The 26,593-nt window shown below is 48.2% G+C and overlaps 1 protein-coding gene and 1 non-coding gene across 2 annotated transcripts in view; both read right to left on the bottom strand.

Annotated features, from left to right (window-relative positions):
- Positions 1–22,874, bottom strand: part of TMC7 (transmembrane channel like 7) — a 71,853-nt gene extending 48,979 nt beyond the window's left edge. Inside the window, exons 1-2 of the mRNA XM_010367150.2 lie at positions 22,684–22,874; positions 5,130–5,373 (exon numbers count right to left, since the gene is read on the bottom strand). Coding sequence (XP_010365452.1) covers positions 5,130–5,373; positions 22,684–22,750 — 311 coding nt within the window. The 5' untranslated portion in view covers positions 22,751–22,874. The remainder of the gene's footprint in view (positions 1–5,129; positions 5,374–22,683) is intronic.
- LOC115895401 lies at positions 1,805–1,911 on the bottom strand. The gene has a single exon (XR_004055596.1). It is a non-coding gene; the product is annotated as a U6 spliceosomal RNA (small nuclear RNA).
- Positions 22,875–26,593: the final 3,719 nt, after the last annotated feature.

The following is a 26,593-nucleotide window of genomic DNA, read 5'->3' as shown; positions in this document are numbered from 1 at the left end:
AAAACAAAAATTAGCCGGGCGTGGCGGCAGGCGCCTGTAGTCCCAGCTACTTGGGAGGCTGAGGCAGGAGAATGGCCTGAACCCAGGAGGCAGAGCTTGCAGTGAGCCGAGATGGCGCCACTGCTCTGCAGCCTGGGCGACAGATCAAGACTCTGTCTCAAAAAAAAAAAAAAAAGCAAGAATGCTAAGGTTTAAAAAACCCTCTCTCGGCCGGGCGCGGTGGCTTATGCTTGTGATCCCAGCATTTTGGGAGGCCGAGGCAGATGGATCACCTGAGGCTAGGAATTCCAGACCAGCCTAGCCAACATGTTGAAACCCCGTCTCTACTAAAAATACAAAAAATTAGCCAGGCGTGGTGGCAGGCGCCTGTAATCCCAGCTACTCAGGAGGCTGAGGTGGGACAATCGCTGGAACTGGGGAGGCGGAGTTTGCTGTGAGGCAAGATGGCGCCATTGCATTTCAGCCTGGGCAACAGAGTGAGACTCGTCTCAAAGATAAATAAATAAAATAGCCCGGGCGCGGTGGCTCATGCCTGTAATCCCAGTTCTTTGGAAGGCCGAGGCAGGCGGATCACCTGAGGTCGGGAGTTTGAGACCAGCCTGACCAACATGGAGAAACCCTATGCAAAATTAGCCAGGCGTGGTGGCGCATACCTGTAATCCCAGCTACTTGGGGGGCTGAGGCAGGAGAATCACTTGAACCCCGGAGGCGGAGGTTGCGGTGAGCCGAGATCGCACCATTGCACTCCAGCCTGGGCAACAAGAGCAAAACTCCATCTAAAAATAAATAAATAAAATAATAATAATAATTTGAAAACCTTGCCTCAGCGGGTGGAGTGGGGATTAAAGGAAATAAAGAGCTTAGAATAACAACTATTAGCAATTAGAATTATCCTTCCTGGCCGGGTGCGGTGGCTAAACCTGTAATCCCAGCACTTTGGGAGGCCAAGGCGGGTGGATCACATGAGGTCAGGAGTTCGAGACCAGCCTGACCAACATGGTGAAACCCTGTCTCTATTAAAAATACAAAAATTAGCCAGGAATGCTGGTGGGTGCCTGTAATCCCAGCTACTCAGGAGGCTGAGGCAGGAGATTGCTTGAACTTGGGAGGGAGAGGTTGCAGTGAGTAGAGATCATGCCATTGCACTCCAGCCTGGGCGACAGGGCAAGACTCTGTCTCAAAAAAAAAGAATGATCCTTCCCGTGTCCTTTTCTTTGCCACTTTTATTTTTTATTTTTTATTTTTTTGAGACGGAGTCTCACTCCGTCACCCAGGCTGGAATGCAGTGGCACAATCTCGGCTCAGAGCAACCTCCGCCTCCTGGATTCAAGCGATTCTCCTGCCCTAGCCTGACGAGTAGCTGGGATAACAGGCACCCACCACCACACCTGGCTAATTTTTGTATTTTTAGTAGAGATGAGGTTTCACCATGTTGGCCAGGCTGGTCTCAAACTCCTGACCTCAGGTGATCCACCCACTTTGGCCTCTCAAAATGCTGGGATTACAGGCATGAGCCACTGCACCCAGCCTTCTTTGCCACTTTCTAGGGATTCACTGGTAAACCAGATAGACATGGCCCCTGCTCTCATGAGTCTGTTAGTTTCATTTTTCCAGTCAGTCTGGAAGTCCCTTGATGGAATAAAATATGTCTCTCTCTTAGGTGTGGCAGAGTTTGGTATAGAGCAGTAGTAGTTTAGAAGAATTCAAAATCTGTGAATCTGAAAGAGTGGGAAATAAAATACATTTATTATTTATTTATTTATTTATTTATTTATTTATTTATTTATTTGATTTTAAAATACATTTATATATGGAATGTTTCATGAATTTGTGTGTCATTCTTGCTCAGAGGCCAGGCTAATTTTCTCTGTATCATTCCAATTTTAGTATATATGCTGCCAAAGGGAGCACCAAAATTTTTTTTTTTTTTTTTTGAGACAGCGTCTCGCTTTGTCACCCAGACTGAAGTGCAGCCTCAACCTCCCGGGCTCAGGTGATCCTCCCACCTCAGCCTCCTGAGTAGCTGAGACTATAGGAGTACACCACCATGCCTAGCTAAATTTTGTAATTTTAGTAGAAACAGGTTTCACCACGTTGCCCAGGCTGGTCGCAAATTTCTGAGCTCAAGCGATCCACCTGCCTCAGCCTCCCGAAGTGCTGGGATTACAGGTATGAGCCACTGTGCCAGCTGAAATACATTTATAAAGTCTCTATATTTTTTGAGAATACAAGACCACCCAAATTAAAAATAAAACCAGAGATAACATATTCTCAGACCTACAAGGCACAGTGTTTCATCCAATGTGCATCATCCAATGTGTTATTTTGTTTTGTTTTTTTTTTTTTTTTTGAGACACAGTCTCGCTCTGTCCCTCAGACTGGAGTATAGTGGCACGATCTTGGCTCACTGCAACCTCTGCTTCCCAGGTTCAGGCAATTCTCCTGCCTCAGCCTTCCAAGTAGCTGGGACTACAGGTGCCCGCCACCATGCCTGGCTAATTTTTGTATTTTTAGTAGAAACGGGGTTTCACCATATTGGCCAGGCTGGTCTTGAACTCCTGACCTTGTGATCCACCTGCCTCGGCCTCCCAAAGTGCTGAGATTCCAGGCGTGAGCCACTGCGCCCAGCCCAATGTGTTATTTTGTTTTATTGTTGTTTTCGTAGAGACAGGGTCTTATTCTGTCACCCAGGCTGGAGGGTAGTGGCATGATCATAGCTCACTGCAGCCCTCCTATTTCTGGGCTTGAGTGATACACCTGCCTCAGCCTTCTGAGCAGCTGGGACTATAGGCACACATCACCACACCCAGCTAATTTTTCTATTATTATTTTATTTATTTATTTATCTATTTATTTTGTAAAGACAGGGTCTTGCTATGCTGCCCAGGCTGGTCTGGAACTCCTGGTCTCAAGCAATCCTCCTGCCTGTGTCTCTCAAAGTGCTGTCATTACAGGCATGAGTCACTTTGCCCGACCCTTCTAATGAATTTATGCTACTGACCCTGTGGGGGAAGCAATTAGAGAGTTAAGCAGAAATACCCACCTCTGTCATTACACCAGGTCAATGGGAAAATTATGTTTTAAATTCTTCAAGAATGGGGGAGATGGCAAGCTACCACCCAAATCCATTCTCCCCTTCTCTGGAACTAGCTGGAGACACTTCCCAGCTTTCTGAGCAGTTAGGTATGACCATGTGGCTAAATTCTCTCTGGCAGAAATGTAAAGAAAAGTGATATGTGCACCTTTCAGACTTGGCTCTTAACCCACTCCCAAAACTCCCAGTGACTCAATGAATGTGTGAATGCCCCGTGGCCATGTGACTTTACAGCTCTTCCCATTAGCGGGAGGAATCCCTTTCCACCAAATTGAATCTGGACTGTGATCTGGTTAGACCTCAGACTGCAGTAGGAGGGAAGCTCAGCTGTTTTTAAGCCTAGTCTCAGGAGGTTTTGCAGGCTTCTGATCCTCTCTTGGGCTCCAGCTGTTGCCATGCGAACAAACCCGAGCTATCATGATGATACCATGTGATCATCCCAGCTGAAGCCACCCTAGACCAGCTTACAGCCAGCTGATCCCCAGCCTAGATCAGCAGAGCCACCTCCCCAACCACACCTGACTATGGATAAAGATTCAGCCCAACTGAAACTAGAAGGATTTGTCCAGCTGACTGGTAGACTTGAGAAACTATTGTTTCAGGCTACTCAGTTGTGGGGTGATTTATTCTGCTGCGTAGCTAACTGCTATATTCATACTCCAAACTCTTTCTTTTTGCACTGCTTGGTTGCAGACAAAAATGAGGCTTTAGGGGTATGCAGAGCCACAAGATGGAAAGAGCCTGGATCCCTGAATGGCTGCAAAGTCCCGCAGTTCCTAGTACTTTATGCTAGCAAGAAATAAACTTCGGCCAGGCATGGTGGCTCATGCCTGTGATTCCAGCACTTTGGGAGGCCGAGGAAAGCAGATCACCTGAGGTCAGGAGTTCGAGACCAGCCTGGCCAACATGGTGAAACCCTGTCTCTACTGAAAATACAAAATTAGCTAGGCATGGTGGCACATGCCTGTAATCCCAGCTACTCGGGAGTCTGAGGCAGGAGAATCGCTTGAACCCGGGAGGCAGAGGTTGCCAAGATCGTGCCATTGCTCTCCAGCCTGGACAACAAGAGCGAAACTCTGCCTCAAAAAAGGGAGAGGAGAGGAGGGGAGGGGAGGGGAGGGGAGGGCAGGGGAGGGGAGGAGAAAGAGAGGAGGCCAGGAGTGGTGGCCAAGCCTGTAATCCCAGCACTTTGGGAGGCCGAGACGGGCGGATCACGAGGTCAGGAGATCGAGACCATCCTGGCTAACACGGTGAAACCCCGTCTCTACTAAAAAATACAAAATAAAAAACCTAGCCGGGCGAGGTGGCGGGCGCCTGTAGTCCCAGCTACTCGGGAGGCTGAGGCAGGAGAATGGCGTAAACCCGGGAAGCGGAGCTTGCAGTGAGCTGAGATCCGGCCACTGCACTCCAGCCCCGGCGACAGAGCGAGACTCCGTCTCAAAAAAAAAAAAAAAGAGAAGAAAAGAAAGAAGGAAGGAAGGAAGGAAAGAAACTCCTTTTTTTTTTTTTTGAGACAGAGTCTCGCTCTGTTCCCCAGGCTGGAGTGCAGTGGCGCAATCTCAGCTCACAGCAAGCTCCGCCTCCTGGGTTCATGCCATTCTCCTGCCTCAGCCTCCCAAGTAGCTGGGACTACAGGCGCCCGCCACCATGCCTGGCTAATTTTTTGTATTTTTAGTAGAGACGGGGTTTCAATGTGTTAGCCAGGATGGTCTCGATCTCCTGACCTTGTGATCCGCCCGCCTCGGCCTCCCAAAGTGCTGGAATTACAGGCGTGAGCCACCGCGCCCAGCCTAGAAAGAAGCTTCTAATATGTTGAGTATGTTTGGGTATCTTTTTTTTTTTTTTTTAAGGCTAGTCAAGTGAAGCAGTAGGAGTGGAGAAGAAAAGTTTGGGTATCTTTGTCAAAGAGGCTTAACCTACCCTAAGGAGTAAAATTTTAATTATATGAGCTCTTCAGGAAAAGCATTTCATGCACAAAACATACCTCTAGGCTATAATATACACAATGCAGGTTCCAGGTGGCTAGTGAACCAACCTTAGTCTCCGCTTCTCAGAGATGTTCAGTGCATAATTTCGAAGGGATTGGCTGCTGAGGTTTTCAGCGATTCTGTCCTCCAGCTGGGAGCTGTAAGAGTCGGTTGACTTTAGCAAAGTGCCGCTTTGCTTGTCCCGGGAATGGACAGTCGTTCTCCTGCGTGCAATGGACCGGTAGCTTGGCAATTCTTGGAGGAAGTTCACAGGTGGAGAGGAGAAGCAACTGGTGTCTAGAGAGAGGTTCTCTTTGTAAAAGAAAAGAAAACCATCATTCACTCCAGTGAGTTCGGAAGCCAAGCAGGAAACTTGGATCTTGGGCATCATCACTGACCCTTGCAGATAGTTACTAGCCTGGGTCTGTGAGGACAGCATTTTGACCTTATTATATTTACCACAGTGGTGCTCAGGACAATTAAATCATCTGCAGATGAGCTCACTTTCTGCAGATGCGTTTGCAGACATCCTTTAAATTGCACAACATCTGATTTCCAGTGTTTGGCTGCAGCCACTAGCTAAAAGCATGGCCTTGGGCAAGTTATCTAAACTTGCCCAAAGTTTTAAATATTTTAAATATTTGTCAAATGGGGCTAGTAATAATTGTTCCAACTTCCTCCCACAATGTAGGGTATAGTTATGTATTCAATAAAACTCTAAAAAGCATAAAGTATACCATGCAAATACACAGCAACAACATCAACAACAATAATAGCATTTCCTGTGTGTCAGGCATGGTGTTAAGAGCTTCACATATATTCATGGGATCCGGACTGGCCTCCTGATCTGCTTGGACCAACAGAACACAGCAGAAGTGATGCTGGGCCAGTTCTAAGGCCAGCCTTAAGAGGTCTTGCAGACTTCTGCTTCTCTCTGGAGCCCAGCCAGAACAAACCTGAGCTAGCCTGCCGGAAGATGAGACTATGTGGGATGACCGCCCTAGCTGAGGCCACTCCAGACCAGCTTTCAGCCAGCTTGACCGCCCTGTTAACCACAGACACTTAGAATGAATGACATTCCTAATTTACTTGCATTTAGAGAGCTGGTGATTAGGCACACTGCAGACAAATCCAGGGTTGACTCCAAAACCCTTATCATTTCTATATCAGGCCAGTGCTAGAAGTCAAGCTTTGCTGTGTCCTGGTCAGCAGGCTAAGGCAGGTGGGCTTTCTGCTGAAGGGGAGGGAAGCTACCTTCAAGATAGGTTTTACCCCTCATCAGATTTCAGTTGCAGGAAGATCATTCTGAGTGGAGACAGACAGGACTCAGGGAGAAGAGGGGGCAGGCAGCCATAATTACCTAAGCAATTACCCCTATGCAGCAAAGCTTCTATGGCTTCCTGATCGAAGCTAAATGTTTGAGTTTGGATCCCCACTCTGTCACTTATTAGCTCTGTGTCTTTGGGAAAGTTACTTAAGCTTTCTAAGCTCTGTTTCCTCATCTCAAATATTCATTCAACAACTCTATCTACCATGTGTCATATCTGGAGTTAAGGGAACTGCAGTGAACAAGGCAAGTGCCCTACTCACGTGGCAGTTATATTCTGAGATGGGGGAGAGGGAGATCAAATAATAAACAGGAAGTAAATATTATGCCAGGAAGTGACAAGTGCAATGAAAAAAAAAAAAGAACAGAGTGGTGTCAGGGGACAGAGGCGATATGAGGGGGGGTGAACTGTTTTTGATAAGGTGGGGTCAGGTATGGTCTCTCTTTAAAGGTGACATTTAGCTGAATGAAGGGAAGGGGTGAGACCCCTGGATATTTGGGGAAAAGCACCCCAGGCAGAGGGAACCCATACGTGGAAAGGCCCAGCGGCAGGAGTGTGTGTGACAGGTTGGAGGAAGAGTGAATGAGCAAGAACCTGGTAGGCGGTTTTGTTGGTGGCCTCCAATGAGTCACACTGGCCCTCTGCATGGTTCCCTCCTTGGATTTGCACTGGACCTGTGCTTGCTTTAACCAAAGGACTCAATGGAAGTAATGCTCTGCCATTTCCAGCCCAAAGTCATAAGAGGGCCTTGCAGTAGCACTTCTGTGCTCTTGGGCCAGGGCTGCCTGGAAGGAAGTCCAACTACCTAGGACAATGAGGTGGAGAGGAAGAGCCCCTAAGCCTACAAAAAGAACCAACAACCTGAGTGATTGCAAGAACCAAGGCCCCAGGCTCGTGTCTTCAACCCCCTGGGACAGCCAGGCACGGTGGCTCACACCTGGATTACACCTGTAATCCCAGCACTTTGGGAGGCCAAGGCAGGTGGATCACCTGAGATGGGGAGTTCAAGACCAGCCTGGCCAATATGGTGAAATCCCATCTCTACTAAAAATAGAAAAAAAAAAAAAATTAGCTGGGCATGCTGGCATGTGCCTGTAATCCCAGCTACTCACGAGGCTGAGGTAGGAGAATAGCTTGAACCTGGGAGGCAGAGATTGCAGTGAACCGAGATTGGACGACTGTACTCCAGCCTGAGCGACAGAGCAAGATTTCATCTCAAAAACGCAAAACAAAAGAAAACAACAACAACAAAAAACCCTGGGGCATCCTCACCAGACATCGCCGTGATGAGGCCATCTTGGGCACTCCAGCCCCAGCAGACATCCCAGGCAGCAGTGCAAGAGGGCTCCCCCATGCCCCGAGTCATCCCTGATGCACAGAATCAGCAGAAATAATAACATGGCTTAGGCCAGCACGTTTGGAGCAGTGTGTTGAGCAACAATAGGTATTTAGGACAGGGAGAACGGAAACGCTGAAGTCAGAAGGGTGGCTGGGGTCGGACCAAGTCGGGCTTTGTAGGCCGTGGCAGGACCTTGGGATGTCACGCTTCGACTGTGTTTTAAAGGTCACGCTGGGCCGGGTGCGGTGACTCACACCTGTAATCACAGCACTTTGGGAGGCCGAGGCAGTCGGATCACAAGATCAGGAGATTGAGACCATTCTGGCTAACATAGTGAAACCCCGTCTCTACTAAAAATACAAAAAATTAGCCGGGCGTGGTGGCGGGCACCTGTAGTCCCAGTTACTCGAGAGGCTGAGGCAGGAGAATGGTGTGAACCCGGGAGGCAGAGCTTGTAGTGAGCCGAGATCATGCCACTGCACTCCAGCCTAGGCGACAAACCGAGACTCCGTCTCAAAAGAAAAAAAAGGTCACCCTGGGCCAGGCATGGTGGCTCACGCCTGTAATTCCAGCACTTTGGGAGACCAAGGTGAGGGGATCACCTGAGGCCGGGAGTCCGAGACGAGCCTGACCAACATGGAGAAACCTCGTCTCTACTAAAAATACAAAATTAGCTGGGCACAGTGGCGCATGCCTGTAATCCCAGCTATTCAGGATCGCTTGAACCCAGGAGGCGGAGGTTGCAGTGAGCTGAGATCATGCCATTGCACTCCAGCCTGGGCAACAAGAGTGAAACTCCATCTCAAAAAACAAAAAGGTCACCCTGGAGGCTGCAAGGCTGAGGTCAGGACTTGCTACACAGCCTGTTTATGAACATTAAAGAGGATCACATGGGTAGACGGTCCCAGGCAGTGCTTGGCAAACACAGAGCTCCATAAACGCACCAACCGGATGAGGATGGGCAGGGGCAGGGCCAGGTGGGGACCGGTCATGGCCTGGCTCTGACACTGTAATCTTTGCCTTTCTCGGATGGGCAAGTTCAGACACAATGGAGCAGCTGTCCCACTGCAGATGACACACAGACACGTGGCTGGGGCCCTGCCAATCTCCATGCGCAAGTCTGCGAGCCTCACTCACCCTTCTACCTCCCTGCCTAGCACACCCTGAGGATATGATACACTTCCATTAGTGGCAGTGGCTCCCCAGAGCCAATATGAGGGCAGGGCGGGTGTGGACCCTGAAAAGGAAAAGGGTCTAAGCCCTGCATGGAGGCTACCCTCCCGCTAGCAGAAACAAAGAGCTATTATTAACCATGAACAAAGGTCTTTGAATATAGAACAGCATGAACCCACTGAATATTCAACTGCCGTGGGGTCAGGGGCCCCAAGCTGCAGCCTGGGTTGGTTTAAAACACTGGCCTCTCACCCACCAGCCAAGCCACCCCAGGAGAGACCACAGCTGCCTCAGAATCACATTTTTCTCATCTCAGGAATGGAGGATCTAATACCATGGGCCTCATCAGCACGATGGTGAGGAAGGAGTTGCAAACAGCATGAATAACACTGGCTAAGATTTCTTGAGTACTTGCCTACCTTGTAGCAGGCTATTTAAAGTATTTAACATGCGGGCCGGGTGTGGTGGCTCACGCCTGTAATCCCAGCACTTTGGGCGGCCGAGGCGGGTGGATCACGAGGTCAGGAGATCAAGACCATCCTGGGTAATACGGTGAAAGTCTGTAGCTACTAAAAATACAAAAAATTAGCCGGGCATAGTGGTGGGTGCCTGTAGTCCCAGCTACTTGGGAGGCTGAGGCAGGAGAATGGCATGAACTCGGGAGGCAGAGCTTGCAGTGAGCCGAGATTGCGCCACTGCACTCCAGCCTGGGCGACAGAGCGAGAATCTGTCTCAGAAAAAAAGAAATACATAAAAAAAAAAAGTATTTAACATGCATTGTCACACTTAATACTCCAAACTGCTCTTTGGAGAGAATTATCCCCATTGTGCCGGCGTGGTCTCAGCTACTTTGGGAGGCTAAAGCAGAAGGATTGCTTGAGCCCAGGAATTCAAGACCAGCCTGGTCAACATAACAAGACTCCAATTCCAAGGAAAAAAAAAAAAACCGAAAGTCAAACAAAATAATTATCTCCATGTTACAGATGAATACCTGAGGCTCAGACAATTAGTAAGTGTTGCTTGCTTACACAGTAAGTGTTGGAAGTAGGAACGCATCACAGGCTTATCAGACCCCAAAGCTGTAGTCTTCACCATGAAAAAATTCAGGGGGCCGCATATTTACAAGTGCTTTGTAAATGTTAAAATGCCATATAAGCTGGGCATGGTGGCTCATGCCTGTAATCCTAGCACTTTGGGAGGTTGAGGCAGGTAGATCACTTGAGGTCATGAGTTCAAGACCAGCCTAGCCAACATGGTGAAACCTCGTCTCTACTAAAAATACAAAAATTTGCTGGGCGTCATGGCAGGTGCCTGTCATCCCAGCTACTCAGGAGGCTGAGGCAGGTGACTTGCTTGAATCCAGGAGGTGGAGGTTGCAGTGAGCCAAGATCATGCCACTGCACTCCAATCTGGGCAACAGAGCAAGACTCCATCCCAAAAAAATACACAAATAAATAAATAAAATAAAAATAAAAATAAAATTCCACACAAATCAACTAGGTAATTATCCTGTTTTTCATACACCACCTACCCCCTCCCAGGAAGAACTGTTCTGATTTTTCCTCTTTGGACACTCCAGGGAAGTTCCTCAACTTCAAACAAAAAATGTCACGACCATGTCTTCAAACACAGGCATCATTATTTTTATAACTAGGATCCACCCCCTCGTTTCCATATAGGAACATATACTTTTCCCAGCATGACATCACCTCATTTCTCACGCCAACCTGCAGAGGTAAGCGCAGAGGGTTTCACTGCCCTGGCATTTTTTTTTTTTTTTTTTTTTTTTAGAGATAGGATCTTGTTCTATTGCCCAGGCTGGAGTGTACCTTAAACTCCTGGGCTCCAGCGATCCTCCCACCTCAGCCTCCCAGATAGCCAGGATTACAGATGCACACCATCACACCTGGCTAATTTTTTATTTTTTCAGTTTTTAGCAGAAACAGGGTCTTGCTTTGTTGCCTAGGTTGGTATCAAACTCCTGGGCTGAAGTGATCCTCCTGCCTTGGGCCTCCCAAAGGGCTGGGATTATAGGAATAAGCCACCACCCTTGGCCTGCTCTGGTTTTCCAACAGGGAAACTGAGGCCCAGGCTTAGTGACTTGCCCAAGGCTTGAGTGTCAAGACAGACTCCTGGTTGTACCGCAGGTCATTTCACCACTTAGAGCCTTGATGTTCTTCTCATCCTTAAAGAAGATGTCTCATTACAGTTATTGTCAGATGTTCTACTGAATTGGTCCAGCCAAGAGCCTTGCTGTTGCAATGGCCACTGTAGTCCTGTGGTCAGTGTGGGCTGCTGTTGACCATCTGCACAGGAGTGGGTAGCATATTTCAGATATCAGGGTGCCTCTAAGAATGCCTAGAACTTCTTGGTCACTGGAGCCAGATTTCAGCAATTAGGAGATTAGGTGGGAGGATGACTGGGTAATTCCAGGAGACATGAGGCAGCAGGGCCAAGCATAACCAATTGTTCTGCCATATACTATTCTTCCAGGTTTAAGGACAAAGTCTTTCTGAGGCTTAAAAGCAGTGTCTTGCTCATAGAAGGCCCTCCATCTGGGCTGAGCACTGTGGTTCATGCCTGTAATCCCAGTATTTTGGGAGGCCAAGGCAGGTGGATCACCTGAGGTCAGGAGTTCAAGACCAGCCTGACCAACATGGTGAAACCCCGTCTTTACTGAAAAAATACAAAATTAGCTGGGCGTGGTGATGCATGCGCCTGTAATCCCACTACTTGGGAGACTGAGGCAGGAAAATCGCTTGAACCCAGGAGGCGGGGGTTGCAGTGAGCCGAGATCACTCCATCACACTCCAGCCTGGACAACAAGAGCAAAACTCCATCTCAAAAAATAAAAAAAATTAAAAAAAGAAGGCCCTCCGTCTGAAGAATGAATGAATGAATGAGCAGTGCAGAGGCAGGCACATCTGGAGAGCATCCTGAGGTTCTAACTTTCTTGGCAACATTTCCCACAAGATACCACATCCTACCAATAGGCATGAACCCTCCCAGGATGTGGGCACCAGCCAAGTATGATCTAAAGGGCACTAAAACCACCACCACCTTCCCCCGCTTCCTAGCCAAGAACCTTGCCCAACCGTATTTGGTGCTGAGTTCGCAGCAGAGGTTTGTTTCCTATGCAAAGTATCACGGAAACTCTGGGTAAAAAGGGACCTTGTAGGTCACTGGGTCCAGGCCTCTCACCAGCTGCTATGGGAATTAGTTTTGTTTGACAACTTGTATGGAGCCTCTCTCTGTACCAGACTCCAGACTGGAGGCTGGGACTCTGGAGAAGATGAAAGCTTGCTCTCTGCCTTGATGAGCTTTTGCTCACTCCTTCGAACACCACATAGCTCCTAAGTGCCCACTCCACCGCACTCGCTCACCCCCGTTACTACTCTATCCTTTTTTCTGTTGTTTGTTTAAGACAGGGTTTTGCTCTGTTGCCCAGGCTGGAGTGCGGTGGTGCTAACATAACTCACTGCAGCCTTGATCTCCCAGGTTCAAGCAATACTCTTCACCTCAGCCTCCTGAGTAGCTGGGACCACAGGTGTGCACTACTACACCCAGTTAATATACATATATTTTAGTAGAGATGAGGTTTTGTTATGTGGTCCGGGCTAGTCTCGAACTTTTGGACTCAAGTGATCCTCCCCGCCTCAGCCTCCCAAAGTGCTGGGATTATAGGTGTGAACCACCACAACTGGCCTAGTCTGTCCTTTTTAATTGTTTACTTGTGTGTTGTCTCTGACTCTATAACCTCTATGAAGGCAGGGACCTTGTCTCTTTCTGTCACTGCTGAATTACCAGGGTCTAGCACAGAGCCTGGTACACGACAGATGCTTAATAAATATCTTCTAAGTTGAATGAATGAATAATTCAGGAATGAATGAATTTGGTGCTGAGGATACAAGATACGTTAGATCACCCACCAAGCCAACCAAAGTACTTTAAATACCAGGAAAGCAAGGATGTCAAAAAAATGAGAAAAAGATTTTAGGAATTTAAGTCTTGAATATTATTCTTTTCTATATAAATGATGTATTTTTTTCACAATACAAAACATTTTGTTGTTTTGTTTTTGAGACAGGGTCTCACTCTGTCACCCGTGCTAGAGTGCAGTGGTGCCATTTCCACTCACTCTGCCTCCCAGGCTCAAGCAATCCTCCGGCCTCAGCTTCCCAAGTAGCTGGGACTACAGGTGTGCGCCACCACACCTGGTCAATTTTTTGTATTTTTTTGTAGAGATGGGGTTTTACCATATTACCCAGACTGGTCTCAAACTCCTGGACCCAAGCAATGCACCTGCTTCCACCTCCCAAAGTATTGAAATTACAGGGGTGAGCCACCGCACCTGGTCAATTTTTTGTATTTTTTTGTAGAGATGGGTTTTTTTTTTTTTTTTTTTTGAGACGGAGTCTCACTCTGTCGCCCAGGCTGGAGTGCAGTGGCCGGCTCTCAGCTCACTGCAAGCTCCGCCTCCCGGGTTCACGCCATTCTCCTGCCTCAGCCTCCCGAGTAGCTGGGACTACAGGCGCCCGCCAGGTCGCCCGGCTAGCTTTTTGTATTTTTAGTAGAGACGGGGTTTCACCATGTTAGCCAGGATGGTCTTGATCTCCTGACCTCGTGATCTGCCCGTCTCGGCCTCCCAAAGTGCTGGGATTACAGGCTTGAGCCACCGTGCCCGGCCAGAGATGGGGTTTTACCATATTACCCAGACTGGTCTCAAACTCCTGGACCCAAGCAATGCACCTGCTTCCACCTCCCAAAGTATTGAAATTACAGGGGTGAGCCACCGCACCTGGAACAAAAATAATTTAAAGGGTAAAAAAAGCTGGCAAAAAATATTGACTGAGATGTTGACCGTATATTACATTCTTCCTATTTCAGGTACTTTACACAAACCAGCCCTATTGGAAATGTGCTTTGCTTTTCTTTCTCGTGAAATGCTAAAATGTCATGCACGCACACACAATCTGATATCACCGATAAGTCAACGTAGATATCAATCTCAGAACATTATGGACTTCTTTTCACTTGAATTGTTTTTATTTTTGTTTTTGCTTTTGAGACAGGGTCTTACACTGTCACCCAGGCTGGAGTGCAGTGGCGCAATCTCAGCTCACTGCAACCTCTGCCTCCCGGGTTCAAGCTATTCTCCTGCCTCAGCCGCCCAAGTAGCTAGGATTACAGGCGTGCACCACCACACCTGGCTAACTTTTTATATTTTTAGTGAAGAGGAGATTTCACCATGCTGGCCAGGCTGCTCTCCAACTCTTGGCTTCAAATGATCCACTTGCCTCGGCCTCCTGAAGTGCTGGGATTACAGGTGTGAGCCACCGCGCCTGACTGAATTGTTTTTATTTTGGATGTCAGGTGAAGGTAGAGCGTCCAGATAATCTGTGCTTACAGCTACTAAAGGGCCTTAATCCAAGAACTAATAAAGTCCCCGGACTCAACAGGGCGTGGTGGCTCAGGCCTGTAATCCCAACACTTTGGGAGGCTGAGGTGGGCAGATCACAAGGTCAGGAGATCAAGACCATCCTGGCTAACACGGAGAAACCCCATCTCTACTAAAAATACAAAAAAAATAGCTGGGCGTGGTGGTGGGCACCTGCAGTCCCAGCTACTCAGGAGGCTGAGGCAGGAGAATGGCGTGAACTCGGGAGACGGAGCTTGCAGTGAGCCAAGATCGCACCCTGCACTCCAGCCTGAATGCCAGGGTGAGACTCCATCTCAAAGAAAGAAAAAAAAAGTCCCCGGACTCTAGTTGAAGCTGCTATGACATGTCTTTGTTTTGTTTTTTTGTTTTTTTGTTTTTTTTTTGAGATGGAGTCTCGCTCTGTCGCCCAGGCTGGAGTGCAGTGGCCGGATCTCAGCTCACTGCAAGCTCTGCCTCCCGGGTTCACGCCATTCTCCTGCCACAGCCTCCTGAGTAGCTGGGACTACAGGCGCCCGCCACCTCGCCCAGCTAGTTTTTTGTATTTTTTAGTAGAGACGGGGTTTCACCGTGTTAGCCAGGATGGTCTTGATCTCCTGACCTTGTGATCCGCCCGTCTCGGCCCCCAAAGTGCTGGGATTACAGGCTTGAGCCACCGCGCCCGGCGTGCTATGACATGTCAATCGAGTGCAAGAAGCCCTCCAAAGCCAGGGACTCATCACTGCTCTGCTCCTGGAAAGACCACCCAACCATCTATCCATTCACTTATTCACCCACCACTCAGTCACTCAGAAACATTTACTGAGCAACTGTCACCACTCAAGCACTGTTCTAGGACTACAACATAGCCTTGAACACCACACACCATTTCCCTGCGTTTATGAAACTTGCATTCTATTTGGAGGAGACAGACATTAAACAAGTAAAAACAATGTACTTCAGATGTTGATAAGTGCATGGAGAAAAACAAGTCAGGGGGCCGGACATGGTGGCTCACCATTTGCTGGGCTTCTGCAACGAAGGGCATGTTGTATATCTGCACTGTCCAATACAGTGGCCGCTGGCCACATGGGACTATTAAGCAATTGAAATATGACTGGCTGGGTGCAGTGACTCACGCCTATAATCCCAACACTTTGAGAGGATAAGGTGGGAGGATGGCTTGAACCCAGGAGTTCAAGACCAACCTGGGCACCATAGTGAGACCCTGTCTCTACAAAAAAATAAAATATTTTTTGGCTGAGGTGGGACGATCGCTTGAGCCCGGAAGGTCGAGGCTGCAGTGAGCTGTGATCGAAGCAATGCACGCCAGCCTTGGTGACAGAGCAAGACACTGTCTCAAAATAAATAAATAAATACAGCCTAGAGGGGCCTCATTCACAGCAGCCCAGTGCTTCGTCTGCGAGGGGAGGAGCCAGAGGCCCTGGTAACCTCCCGGATCTGCTAGACTTTGTAACAGTAGCGTCAGGAGAAACTGCATGAGTCACGCCAACTGGCACCTGGGTGGGGCTGGTGACTGGCTGGTCTTAGGCTCTACAAACAGATGAGCAAACAGCCTTCAGGAGCAGTGACTAACTCCATCATTAGAGCTGCTGCTGGGCCTGGAACTCAAGCCCCTGCTTTTCATGCCCATGGAGCATCTGGTCGAGTGTCTGTGGGGCAGTTACTGCGATTCTGTCTGTCCGAGAAGGTGGCAAGGCCTGTCAGTTAACAGCATGGTTTCCCAACCCACCCTGCCTGAATTTGGACCCCAGCCTCACTTGCCACCTGCATAACCTGGCAAGTTTCTTGATTATTCCATGCCTCAGTTTTCCCACCAATAAAATGGGGACAGAGGTTCCTACCTCCTATAGCTGTCCTGAGGATTAGATGGCAATCACATGTAACATGCTTAGAACAGAGGTCAGCAAACATTTTCCGTAAAGAGGTAAGAATTTGCTATTTGCAATTACTCAGCTTTGTCCTTGTAGCAGGAAAGCAGCCACAGATAATCCATAAATGAATGGGCATGGCTGTGTTCTACTAAAGGTTTATTTACAAAAAAAAAAAAAAAAAAAAGGTTGGCCAGGCTCAGTGGCTCACACCTGTAATTCCAGCACTTTGGGAGGCCAAGGCGGGTGGATCACGAGGACAGGAGTTCAAGACCAGCCTGGCCAAGATGGTGAAACCCCATCTCTACCAAAAATACAAAACAATTAGCCAGGCATGGTGGCAGGCGCCTGTAATCCCAGCTACTCGGGAGGCTGAGGCAGAGAACTGCTTGAACCAGGGAGGTGAGACGGTGAGGTGAGACGGCACCACTGTACTCCAACCTGGGCAACAGAGTGAGACTCCATCCAAAAAAAAAAAAAAAGGCCAGGCCCAGTGGCTCACGCCTGTAATCCCAGCACTTTGGGAGGCCAAGGTGGGTGGATCATGAGGTCAGGAGATCGAGACCATCCTGGCTAATACGGCGAAACCCCAACTCTACTAAAAATACAAAAAATTAGCCAGGCGTGGTGGCCGGCGCCTGTAGTGCCAGCTACTTGGGAGGCTGAGGCAGGAGAATGGCGTGAACCCAGGAGGCGGAGGTTGCAGCGAGCCGAGATCGCACCACTGCACTCCAGCCTGGGCGACAGAGCGAGACTCCGTCTCGAAAAAAAAAAGAAAGAAAGAAAGAAAAAAAAAAAAGGCTGGATTTAGCACAGGAGTTGTTTGCAGATCCTTGGCTCCAAACAGTGCCTGAGGCTGGGTGCGGTGGCTCACACCTATAATTCCAGCACTTTGGAGGCCAGAGGTGGGTGGATCACCTGAGGTCAGGAGTTGGAGACCAGCCTGGCCAACATTGCGAAACCCTGTCTCTACTAAAAATACAAAAATTAGCTGAGTATGGTGGCAGGTGCCTGTAATCCCAGCTACTTGGGGGGATAAGGCAGGAGAATTGCTTGAATCCAGGAGTCAGAGGTTGCAGTGAGCCAAGATCACGCCACTGCACTCCAGTCTGGGTGACAAAGTGAGATCCTGTCTCAAAAAATAAAAAGGCCGGGCGTGGTGGCTCACACCTGTAATCCCAGCACTTTGAGAGGCCGATCACCTGAGGTCAGGAGTTCGAGACCAGCCTGGTCAATGTGGTGAAACCCTGTCTTTACTAAAAATACAAAAATTATCTGGGCATGGTGGCATGCACCTGTAATCCCAGCTACTCGGGAAGCTAAGGCACAAGAATTGCTTGAACCCAAGAGGCAGAGGTTGCAGTGAGCCGAGATCACACCACTGTACTTCAGCCTGGGCGACAGAGCTAGATTCCATCTCAGAAAAATGAAGTAAAAAGGAGTCACCTCCCACAAGAGGCCTATGGACCACCCCATCTGAGTAGGCTACTCTTCCTTCTCTATCTTACCATCTTGTTTGTTTCCGTCCCAGTAGTTAGGGCTGCCTCCGATAATCCTATTTGCCTCTTTACTGTTTAGTGCGTCTTGTTTGACTAGAAGCTCCATGAAAGCAGAGACACTACCTGCCTCCTTCGCCACTAGACCCCCAAGGCCTGGTATGTGATGATCCCTCAGGGCCCATTTTCTTCCCTTCCTCCTCCTCTAAGGGTAGAGACAGAACATCAGAAGGTCTAGGCAGACCCAGACCCAAACAATGTAAAAGGAAACCAGATTGTGACAAAGGTCAGAGGCTGAAAAGTTATTTCCGCCTTTTATCCCTCTAAATTCTTCACTTCCTGAAAAAACAAACAAGAAAAAGCCACTGAGGGCCCCTGGACTTAATCCAGGCCTGAGTTGCTGGGCAGAGGTCAGTCTTGTCCAGACATGGGAAAAAAATAACTCAAGTCAGACGGGTGGGTCACCAGATAAAGAATCCAGCCTGCGAATGGCCTGTGCAATCTTTAGCTCTGTCCAGACCTGCCTCCCTCTGGTCATGCCTTTAAAGGTGGTAAGTGACCTGGACAAATGGGCTTAGAAGATAAGAAGGAAAAACAAATATCACAGGTCAGATGGTTATGTGTCTTCAAGTTTAATACCATCTACTGGACTGAAAGACATCCAAAGAATAGTTATTCAACTACATAAATTCCTTTTTTTTTTTTTTTTTTTTTTTGAGACACAGTCTCGATCTGTTGCCCATGCTGGAGTGCAATGGTATGATCTCGGCTCACCACAACCTCTGCTTCCCAGGCTCAAGCCATTCTCCTGCCTCAGCTTCCCAAGTAGTTAGGACTACAGGCATGTGCCACCACGCTCGGCTAATATTTGTATTGTTAGTAGAGATGGGGTTTCACCATGTTGACCAGGCTGGTCTCGTACTCCTGACCTCAGGTGATCCACCCGCCTCGGCCTCCCAAAGTGCTGGGATTACAGGTGTGAGCCACCATGCCCGGCCAACTACATAAATTCCTAACAATGTATCTCCAGAAAGTATAGGCACAACGGCACATGCAGTCATGCCTGTAATCAAGTGCTCTGGGAGGCCAAGGCGGGAAGATCCCTTGAGCCCAGGAGTTTGAGACCAGCCTGGACAAAATAGCAAGACTCTATCTCTACAAAATATACAAAAATTGGGCGGGGTATAGTGGCTCACGCCGATAGGCCCAGCACTTTGGGAGACCAAGGCAGGAGGATCGATTGAGCTCAGGAGTTCGGGACCAGCCTGGACAACATAACCAGACCCAGTCTCTACTTAAAATCAAGAAAATTAGCCAGACGTGGTTGCGTGCGCCTGTAGTCCCAGCACTTTGGGAGGCCAAGGCGGGTGGATCACCTGAGGTCAGGAGTTTGAGACCAGCCTGACCAACATGGTAAAATCTCATCTCTACTAAAAATACAAAAATTAGTATTTTGTATTTTTAGTAGAGGCATGGTGGTGCACAGGTCCATATGGTGGTGCACACCTGTAGTCCCAGCTACTTGGAAGGCTGAGGCAGGAGAATGGATTAAACCTGAGAGGTGGAGGTTGCAGTGAGCTGAGATCGCACCACTGCACTAAAGCCTGGGCAACAGAATAAGACAAAAAAAAACAAGAAAGAAAGAAAGAAAGAGAGAGAGAGAGGAAGGAAGGAAGGGAGGGAGGGAGGGAGAGAGAGAGAGAAAGAGAGAGAGAATGAAAGAAAGAGAGAGAAAGGGAGGGAGGGAGGGACTGAGGGAGGGAAGGAGATAGAGGGACAGAAAACAAAACAAAACAAAACAAAAGAAGCCAGGTGTAGTTGCATGCACCTGTAGTCCCTGCACTTTGGGAGGCCAAGGCAGGAAGATCAATCAAGGCCAGGAGTTTGAGACTGCAGAAGGAAACCCTGTCTCTAAAAAAAAAAAAAAAAAAAATCGGGGTCCGGTTCCACCACAAGAGCATCTCCAGGGGCTGCTGAGTTTTGCCTCTACCATTCCAAGTCGTCCCTGCTCCAAACCAAGTCCCACCATCTGGCAGTCAGGTCAGTTCAAACACGGTCACATCAGGGCCCTTCCAGGTTCTTTCCTTGAGTGCCCCTTGAGGAGGCTGGAGGAGAGGCCAAAGACATTTGCACCTGAGACTCCAGAGTCTAGATTTACAACCACTATGTTACAGCTGCCGGTGTGGCCGCAAGGACACTTCTTTCATTCATTCATTTATTCATTCAAAATAGATGTAGCATCTGCTGTGTGCCAGATGCCATTCCAGGTTCTAGGGAAACAAGGCAAAGCCCTTGTTTTCCAAGGCATCCACATTCTAGGAAAGACTGCTACCAGCCTGGCGCGGTGGCTCACACCTGTAATCCCAATACTTTGGGAGGCCGAGGTGGGCAGAACACTTGAGGTCAGGAGTTCGAGACCAGCCTGGCCAACATAGTGAAACCCCATTTCCACTAAAAGTACAAATCAGCCGGGCATGGTGGCACGTGCCTGTAGTCCCAGCTACTCGGGAGGCTGAGGCAGGAGAATCGCTTGAACCTGGGAGGCAGAGGTTGTGCTGAAAAGGAAGAGGCAGCCCTATTAAGAACGAAGAGGAGTCCAGGTGAAGAGAATGGCAGATGCAAAGGCCCTGAGGCAGAAACAATCTTGGTATGCTGGAGGAATAGGAAGGCAGCCAGTGCAGCTGGAGCAGGATAGGTTAGGGCGGGTCGAGGAGATGAGGGCCCGGAAAGAGGGGCTGGGGTTGAATCACCAGATCCTGTTGGTTGCTATGGAAGAGCCTGGAGTTTATTCTCAGAGCAGTGAGAAACCACTGGAAATTTGTTTTTTGTTTTTTTGTTTTTGAGACAGAGACTACCTCTGTCATCCAGGCTAGACTGCAGTGATGCAATTTCGGCTCATTGTAACCTCTGCGTCCCGGGTTCAAGCGATTCTCCTGCCTCAGGCTTCCCAGTAGCTGGGATTACAGGCACATGCCACCACACCCATCTAATTTTTTTTTTTTTCTTTTGAGACGGAGTCTCGCTCTGTCGCCCAGGCTGGAGTGCAGTGGCGCGATCTCGGCTCACTGCAAGCTCCACCTCCCAGGTTCAAGCGATTCTCCAGTGTCAGCCTCCCGAGTAGCTAGCACTACAGGTGCTTGCCACCATGCCTGGCTAACTTTTTGTATTTTTGGTAGAGAGAGGATTTCACAATGTTAGCCAGGATGGTCTCGATCTCCTGACCTTGTGATCCGCCCGCCTCAGCCTCCCAAAGTGCTGGGATTACAGGCGTGAGCCACCGTGCCTGGTCAGCCACGGGAAAGTTTTATGTAAGCAGGGGAGTGATCTGTTTTATCATTTAGAAGGATACACACCTCTTCTTCTTCCTCTTCTTCTTTTTTTAGAGACAGGGTCTAGTTCTGTCACCCAGGCTGGAGCCCAGTGGCACAATCATAGCTTACTGTAACTTCAAACTCCTGGGCTCAAGTGATCCTCCCGTCTCAGCATCCCAAACTGCTGGGATTACAGGCATGAGTCACCATGCCTGGTCACACTTATTCTTTAAGCCAGACCTCATTTGTCACCTCTCCCATCCCCCGCCCCACCCCACAGACTGTCCTATAATGCCCATACAACAGTTCACTGTTTAGAAAGTGCTACAAAGTTTCAAACACAGTCCCTTCTGAGCCTCCCACCAATGTTGGTGGGTACAAGGTCAAAAAAAAAAAAAAAAAATCTCATCTATCAAGGAGGCATAGGAGACTTTTTAGTTACAGGGCCCAATTATAGTCCTCCTAAAAAGATGCCAAAAGTCCTCTTAAACACTTAGCAAAGATTCAAGAACGATGAATCTCACATTCTTTGTATGGGAAATGAGGAACTTGACATCTTCAGTATAATGGATTCCACTAAAATAAGATGACGATCAATAGGAACCAACTAAAAAAATACTTGACTAGCTATTATTGAAAGGCTGAAATTCAGCTGACATAAGCAGTATTAATATTGAGCTAGAAAATAATTCGCATTGAATCCACCCCAACTTTTGTTTTCTGATATGGGTCTCTTCTAATTTTTTTTTCTTCTGGACATTGAGAACAATCCAATTTGAAGGCCACAATGCCCAAATCTACACTCATGTTTTATTCTACATCCTTGGTTTCATTAAATCTCTATTCTAAAATTGAAAAAGAGAAAACATTGCAGATAAAACTTTACAGCAGGGTCTGGTGTTTTGTTCAGGACAAGATTCGTAAGCTCCAAATGCTACAAGGAACCCTGCCTGAGTGCTGGCAGCTTTTCTGTCTTGACTGGGCAGCGGTTGTACACATTTCTGTAGAAATTCATGGAGCTGTATACTTTACTGTAATTCTACCCAATACAAAAGATTATAATATTTGGCTGGCTACCGTTTATTGTGACTGTCTAGCCACAATGCCAGGCACTGTGCTAGACACATCACACGATTCTCAGCTACTCCCTGCACCATCCTATTCCCATTTTACTGCTGAAGGATCTGAGGCTCAGAGAAGGCAAGCCACTTACCAAAGGTCCCACAGCAATAAACAGACAGGGCAGAATTCTGTTTCAAGTTGGTCTAACTGTATGTGAAGGCTGAAATGCCTGGGAGGTAGGCACCTCATACCAGAATGTTAGGCGTGGAGGGGGTGCTCGCAATCCCTTCATTTAACAGATGAGGCTATTGAAAGACTGTCTTGGTCAACAGCTGGAAGACAAACCCACCACGGTCCGGACTGCCATTCTAGTGTCCTTTTGGCCCGGCTGGGTCCCACTGGATTGGATGAGGACGCGTTGGAGGAGGCAGCAGGAATAAGAAAGATCCCCTTCCCACCTGCTGTTCCCCGGAGCCGGGAGCACCCCGCGCCGCGCCGGGGGTGAGAGTGGATAGCGGCCAAGCCCAGCCTCCAGCAGCCGGCTCCCTCCGTGAGCCCTAGGACCCCAGGGGCACCGTCCCCGCGCGCGCTTCCCGCCGCCCTACCTGGATGGACCGCGGGCTGCCGGCTGGGCCTGCCGAGCTGGAGCGCACTGGCGCTCGACTCGCTCATGGCTGCGCCCCGCGCTCCTCAGAGGTTGCCGGGGACCCTCTCCACCCGCGGCCGCCGCCGCCTCCCCGGCCTTTCCTCGCGGAGCCGGGATTCCAGGTTCCGGCGCTGACATCACAGAAGCCGGGGCGGGGCGCCCAAGCCGCCCTTCCCACGCCGGCCGCCCGCTGGACTCCGCGAGGAGCCGAGCACAGGGACCGGAGAGGGGCTGCAGAGCCCGGGAGATCCGGCAAGGCTCCATCCAGCGGCGGCGACAAGCAGCGACCTCCCTGATGTCTCACTGAGTTTAAAACATAACAATAGAATGGGCACAATGGGAGCCCACTCCCCACAAGTACCCGGTACACCCATGTAACGAACATGCACATGGGCCCCCTGCAACTAAAATCTAATCTAATCTAATCTAATAAAGAAATAAATAACAAAAATAACTGGTTGGGCGCTGTGGCTCACGCCTGTAATCCTCTCATTTTGGGAGGCCGAGGCTGGAGGATCGTGAGAGCCAACAAGTTTGAGACCAGCCTAGCCAACACAGTGAGACCCACATCTCTGAAATTAAAAAATAAAAAATCCACACACAAAAAAACCCCCAAGATGCCAAACAAGTGCATCTAGTAAGTTACCATTTGGGAACAAAAAGGAAAACAAAAAATATATTTGTACTTGTTCGTAAACGCCTAAGCTATCTCCCTAGAGAGTGCAAGAAACTGGCTACCTGTGGTAGCCCTGGATGGGGAGCTTGAGGGCCGAGTGAAGAGAAAACTACATGCAGAGTTTGTCTTTTACGTTTTACACTACAGCCTCGTTTCATCTCCACCTCTGTTCGTGTGCAGCTTAAAAACATAACATTGCCAGGCGCAGTGACTCAGGCCTGTAATCTCAGCACTTTGAGAGGCCGAGGCAGGCGGATCACCTGAGGTCAGGAGATAGAGACCAGCCTGACCAACATGGTGAAACCCTGTCTCTACTAAAAATACGAACTTAGCCAGGCACGGTGGCACACGCCTGTAGACCCAGCTACCCTGAAGGGTGAGGCAGGAGAATCGCTGGAACCCAGGAGGCAGAGATTGCAGTGAGCCGAAATCATGCCACTACACTCCAGCCTGGGCGGCAGAGCACAGAGTGAGACTCCATCTCAAAATAATAATAATAATAATAAATAATAATAAATAAATAAATTTTTTAAAACCACAAAATTAAAAATAATTGCTAGTGACCAGCCTGGGCAACATGGTGAAACCCCATCTCAATAAAAAAAAAAAAGAAAGAAAGAAAAGTAATTGCTAAATATAAATAAATGACTAAACAAATAAATGGGGGAAATGGAGAGAAATCTCCTGTGTAGATTTTGAAATCATTTACGTAGATACTTCAGGGACGGAGAGCTTAACTCCCTACTCCTTAACTGTGGGTTGCCCATAGTGACATCCTTCCAAAGAGTGCAGTATGGAAGTGGTGGTGGAAGAGGGCATGGTGACCTTTACAGTAGATAATACCTGAAAACACTATCTCAGACAAATGGTCGAAGTTAACATCAGCTGGGCTCAATGGCTCACACCTGTAATCCTAGCACTTTGGGAGGCCAAGGCAGTTGGATCACTTGAGGTCAGGAGTTCGAGACCAGCCTGGCCAACATGGCAAAACCCCGTGTCTACCAAAAATACAAAAACATTAGCTGGGCATGGTGGCGGGCACCTGTAATCCCAGCTACTCAGAAGGCTGAAGCAGGAGAATCTCTTGAACCCAGGATGTGGACGTTGCAGTGAGCCAAGACTGCACTACTGCACTCCAGCCTGGGCAACAGAGTGAGACTCCATCTCAAAATTAATTAATTAATTAATTAACATCAACAACATTAAGCTATGTGGCTAGTACGCACCCTTCATACGATGTGATGAGAAGGGCACTTTACCTCTGTGGTCACAAGAAAAATATCAGACAGATTCAACCGAGGGGTATTCTACAAAATACCTGATTAGTACTCCTCAAAACTGTCAAGGTCATTTTTAAATAAAGGAGGCTGGACTCTGTGGCTCATGCCTGTAATACCAGCGCTTTAGGAGGCTGAGGTAGGAGAATGGCTTCAGCCCAGGAGTTGGAGACTAGCCTGAGCAACATATTGAGACCCCATCTCTACAAAAAATTTTTGAAATTAGCCGAATGTGGTGGAGCACGCCTGTAATCTGAGCTACTCAGTTCCTGGAACACAAGTTAAAACACATTATAAACTATAGAAATCTCAATAAAGTAGAGACTTCAGTTAATAGTCATTTATCAATCTTGGTTCATTAATTGTGAAAAATGTACCATATTGATGTAGGATGTTAACAGTAGGGGAAACGGCGTGGGCCATGTGAAAACTCACATTCTCATCCTCAAAGGTTTTCTGTAGATCTAAAACTATTCCAAAACAGAAAATTACGTGTGTGGGTAAGTAATTTCCTGGCTCAAAATAAAAGCTATTATTTATTTATTTTGAGACACAGTCTTGCTCTGTCACCCAGGCTGGTGTGCAGGGGCAAAATCTTGTCTCATTGCAACCTCCGCCTCCTGGGTTCAAGCAATTCTCCTGACTCAGCCTCCTGAGCAGCTGGGATTACAGGCACCTGCCACCACGCCGGCTAATTTATGTATTTTTAGTAGAGACAGGGTTTCGCCATGTTGGCCAGGCTGGTCTCAAACTCCTGACCTCAAGTGATTTGCCCGTCTTGGCCTCCCAAAGTGCTGGGATGACAGGTGTGAGCCACTGCGCCCAGCTGATAAAGCTATTTTGATTGTGGTTAATGGTAAGGTCACTGAATGGGAACCTGGTTTCAGATTATTTCCTGTGTGAGCTGGACCACATGACACAACTTTTCTGAGCCTGTTTTCTCATCTGTAAAATGGGGATATAAGACTAGAGCTTAGGTCCCAGGGCTGTAGCAACAGCAATTGCCTAGAGACAGCCTAAATTTCCATTGACAGGAGAGAGGTTAAATAAATTTTGACACATCTGTCCAGCAATTACACAGCTCTATATGGAGATCTATAGAAAATTATGTTTATAGAAGGTATATTATTAGGCGAAAAAGCAAGGTGGAGGCTGGGCGTGGTGGCTCATGCTTATAACCCCTGCATTTTGGGAGGCTGAGGCAGGAGGGTCACTTAAGTCCAGGAGTTTAAGACCAACCTGGGCTTCTTTTTCGAGAATGTTTTCCAGGCCTTTTATGTTCTGTCTCTGATTCTCAGAACTCTGCAAGCTCAGTGTGACCACCCTGCTCAAAATCTAAGAAAACAGAGGTTTGCAGAGGAAGGAGAAAATGTGCCCAGGGTCACAAAGCTTGCAAGAGGCCGAGTGGAAGTTGATTTCAGCTCTCCCTGCAGGACCCTCTCATTTCCCCTCTGTTTCCCTTCTTGACAAAGGATCTTCTTCACTCTGGAGGTGCCACCCATGAGAACAAAGAGTTCTGGGGAGATGTGGATTCCTGAAGAGCTGCAGGGGACCTGGGAGAGGGTTTTCAGACAGAACAATCCTACATCAAGAAGTCAGTTAGGCATGGCTGTAATATTTCTTTTCACTCCCAGGTAATACCAAATTGTAAGTGCATTGTGATATAAAGAATACTTTTGTCCATGGAAAAATGAGGTGGGAATTCTAAACAAAGCAAGTTTTAAAAATGTGTTTGACTTCAAGTGTACAAGTCCCATCATGTGTAATCATAGGACTCGGCAGCTGTTGAAGGTACAGAGGCCACACAAGAACCAGCTTAGCTGAGCATCATTTAAGGCCTTCATTGGGAATTGTCCCTTGGTAATAAGTTACATTCACTCTTCACTAACTCACACTCAGGGCCTATTTGCTATTAC

Source organism: Rhinopithecus roxellana, chromosome 20 (assembly GCF_007565055.1).
Source record: "Rhinopithecus roxellana isolate Shanxi Qingling chromosome 20, ASM756505v1, whole genome shotgun sequence".
In the NCBI taxonomy this organism is placed as follows: Eukaryota; Metazoa; Chordata; class Mammalia; order Primates; family Cercopithecidae; genus Rhinopithecus; species Rhinopithecus roxellana.
The sequence above is the reverse complement of the archived record's forward strand: the minus strand, read 5'-3'. Positions and strand labels throughout refer to the sequence as shown.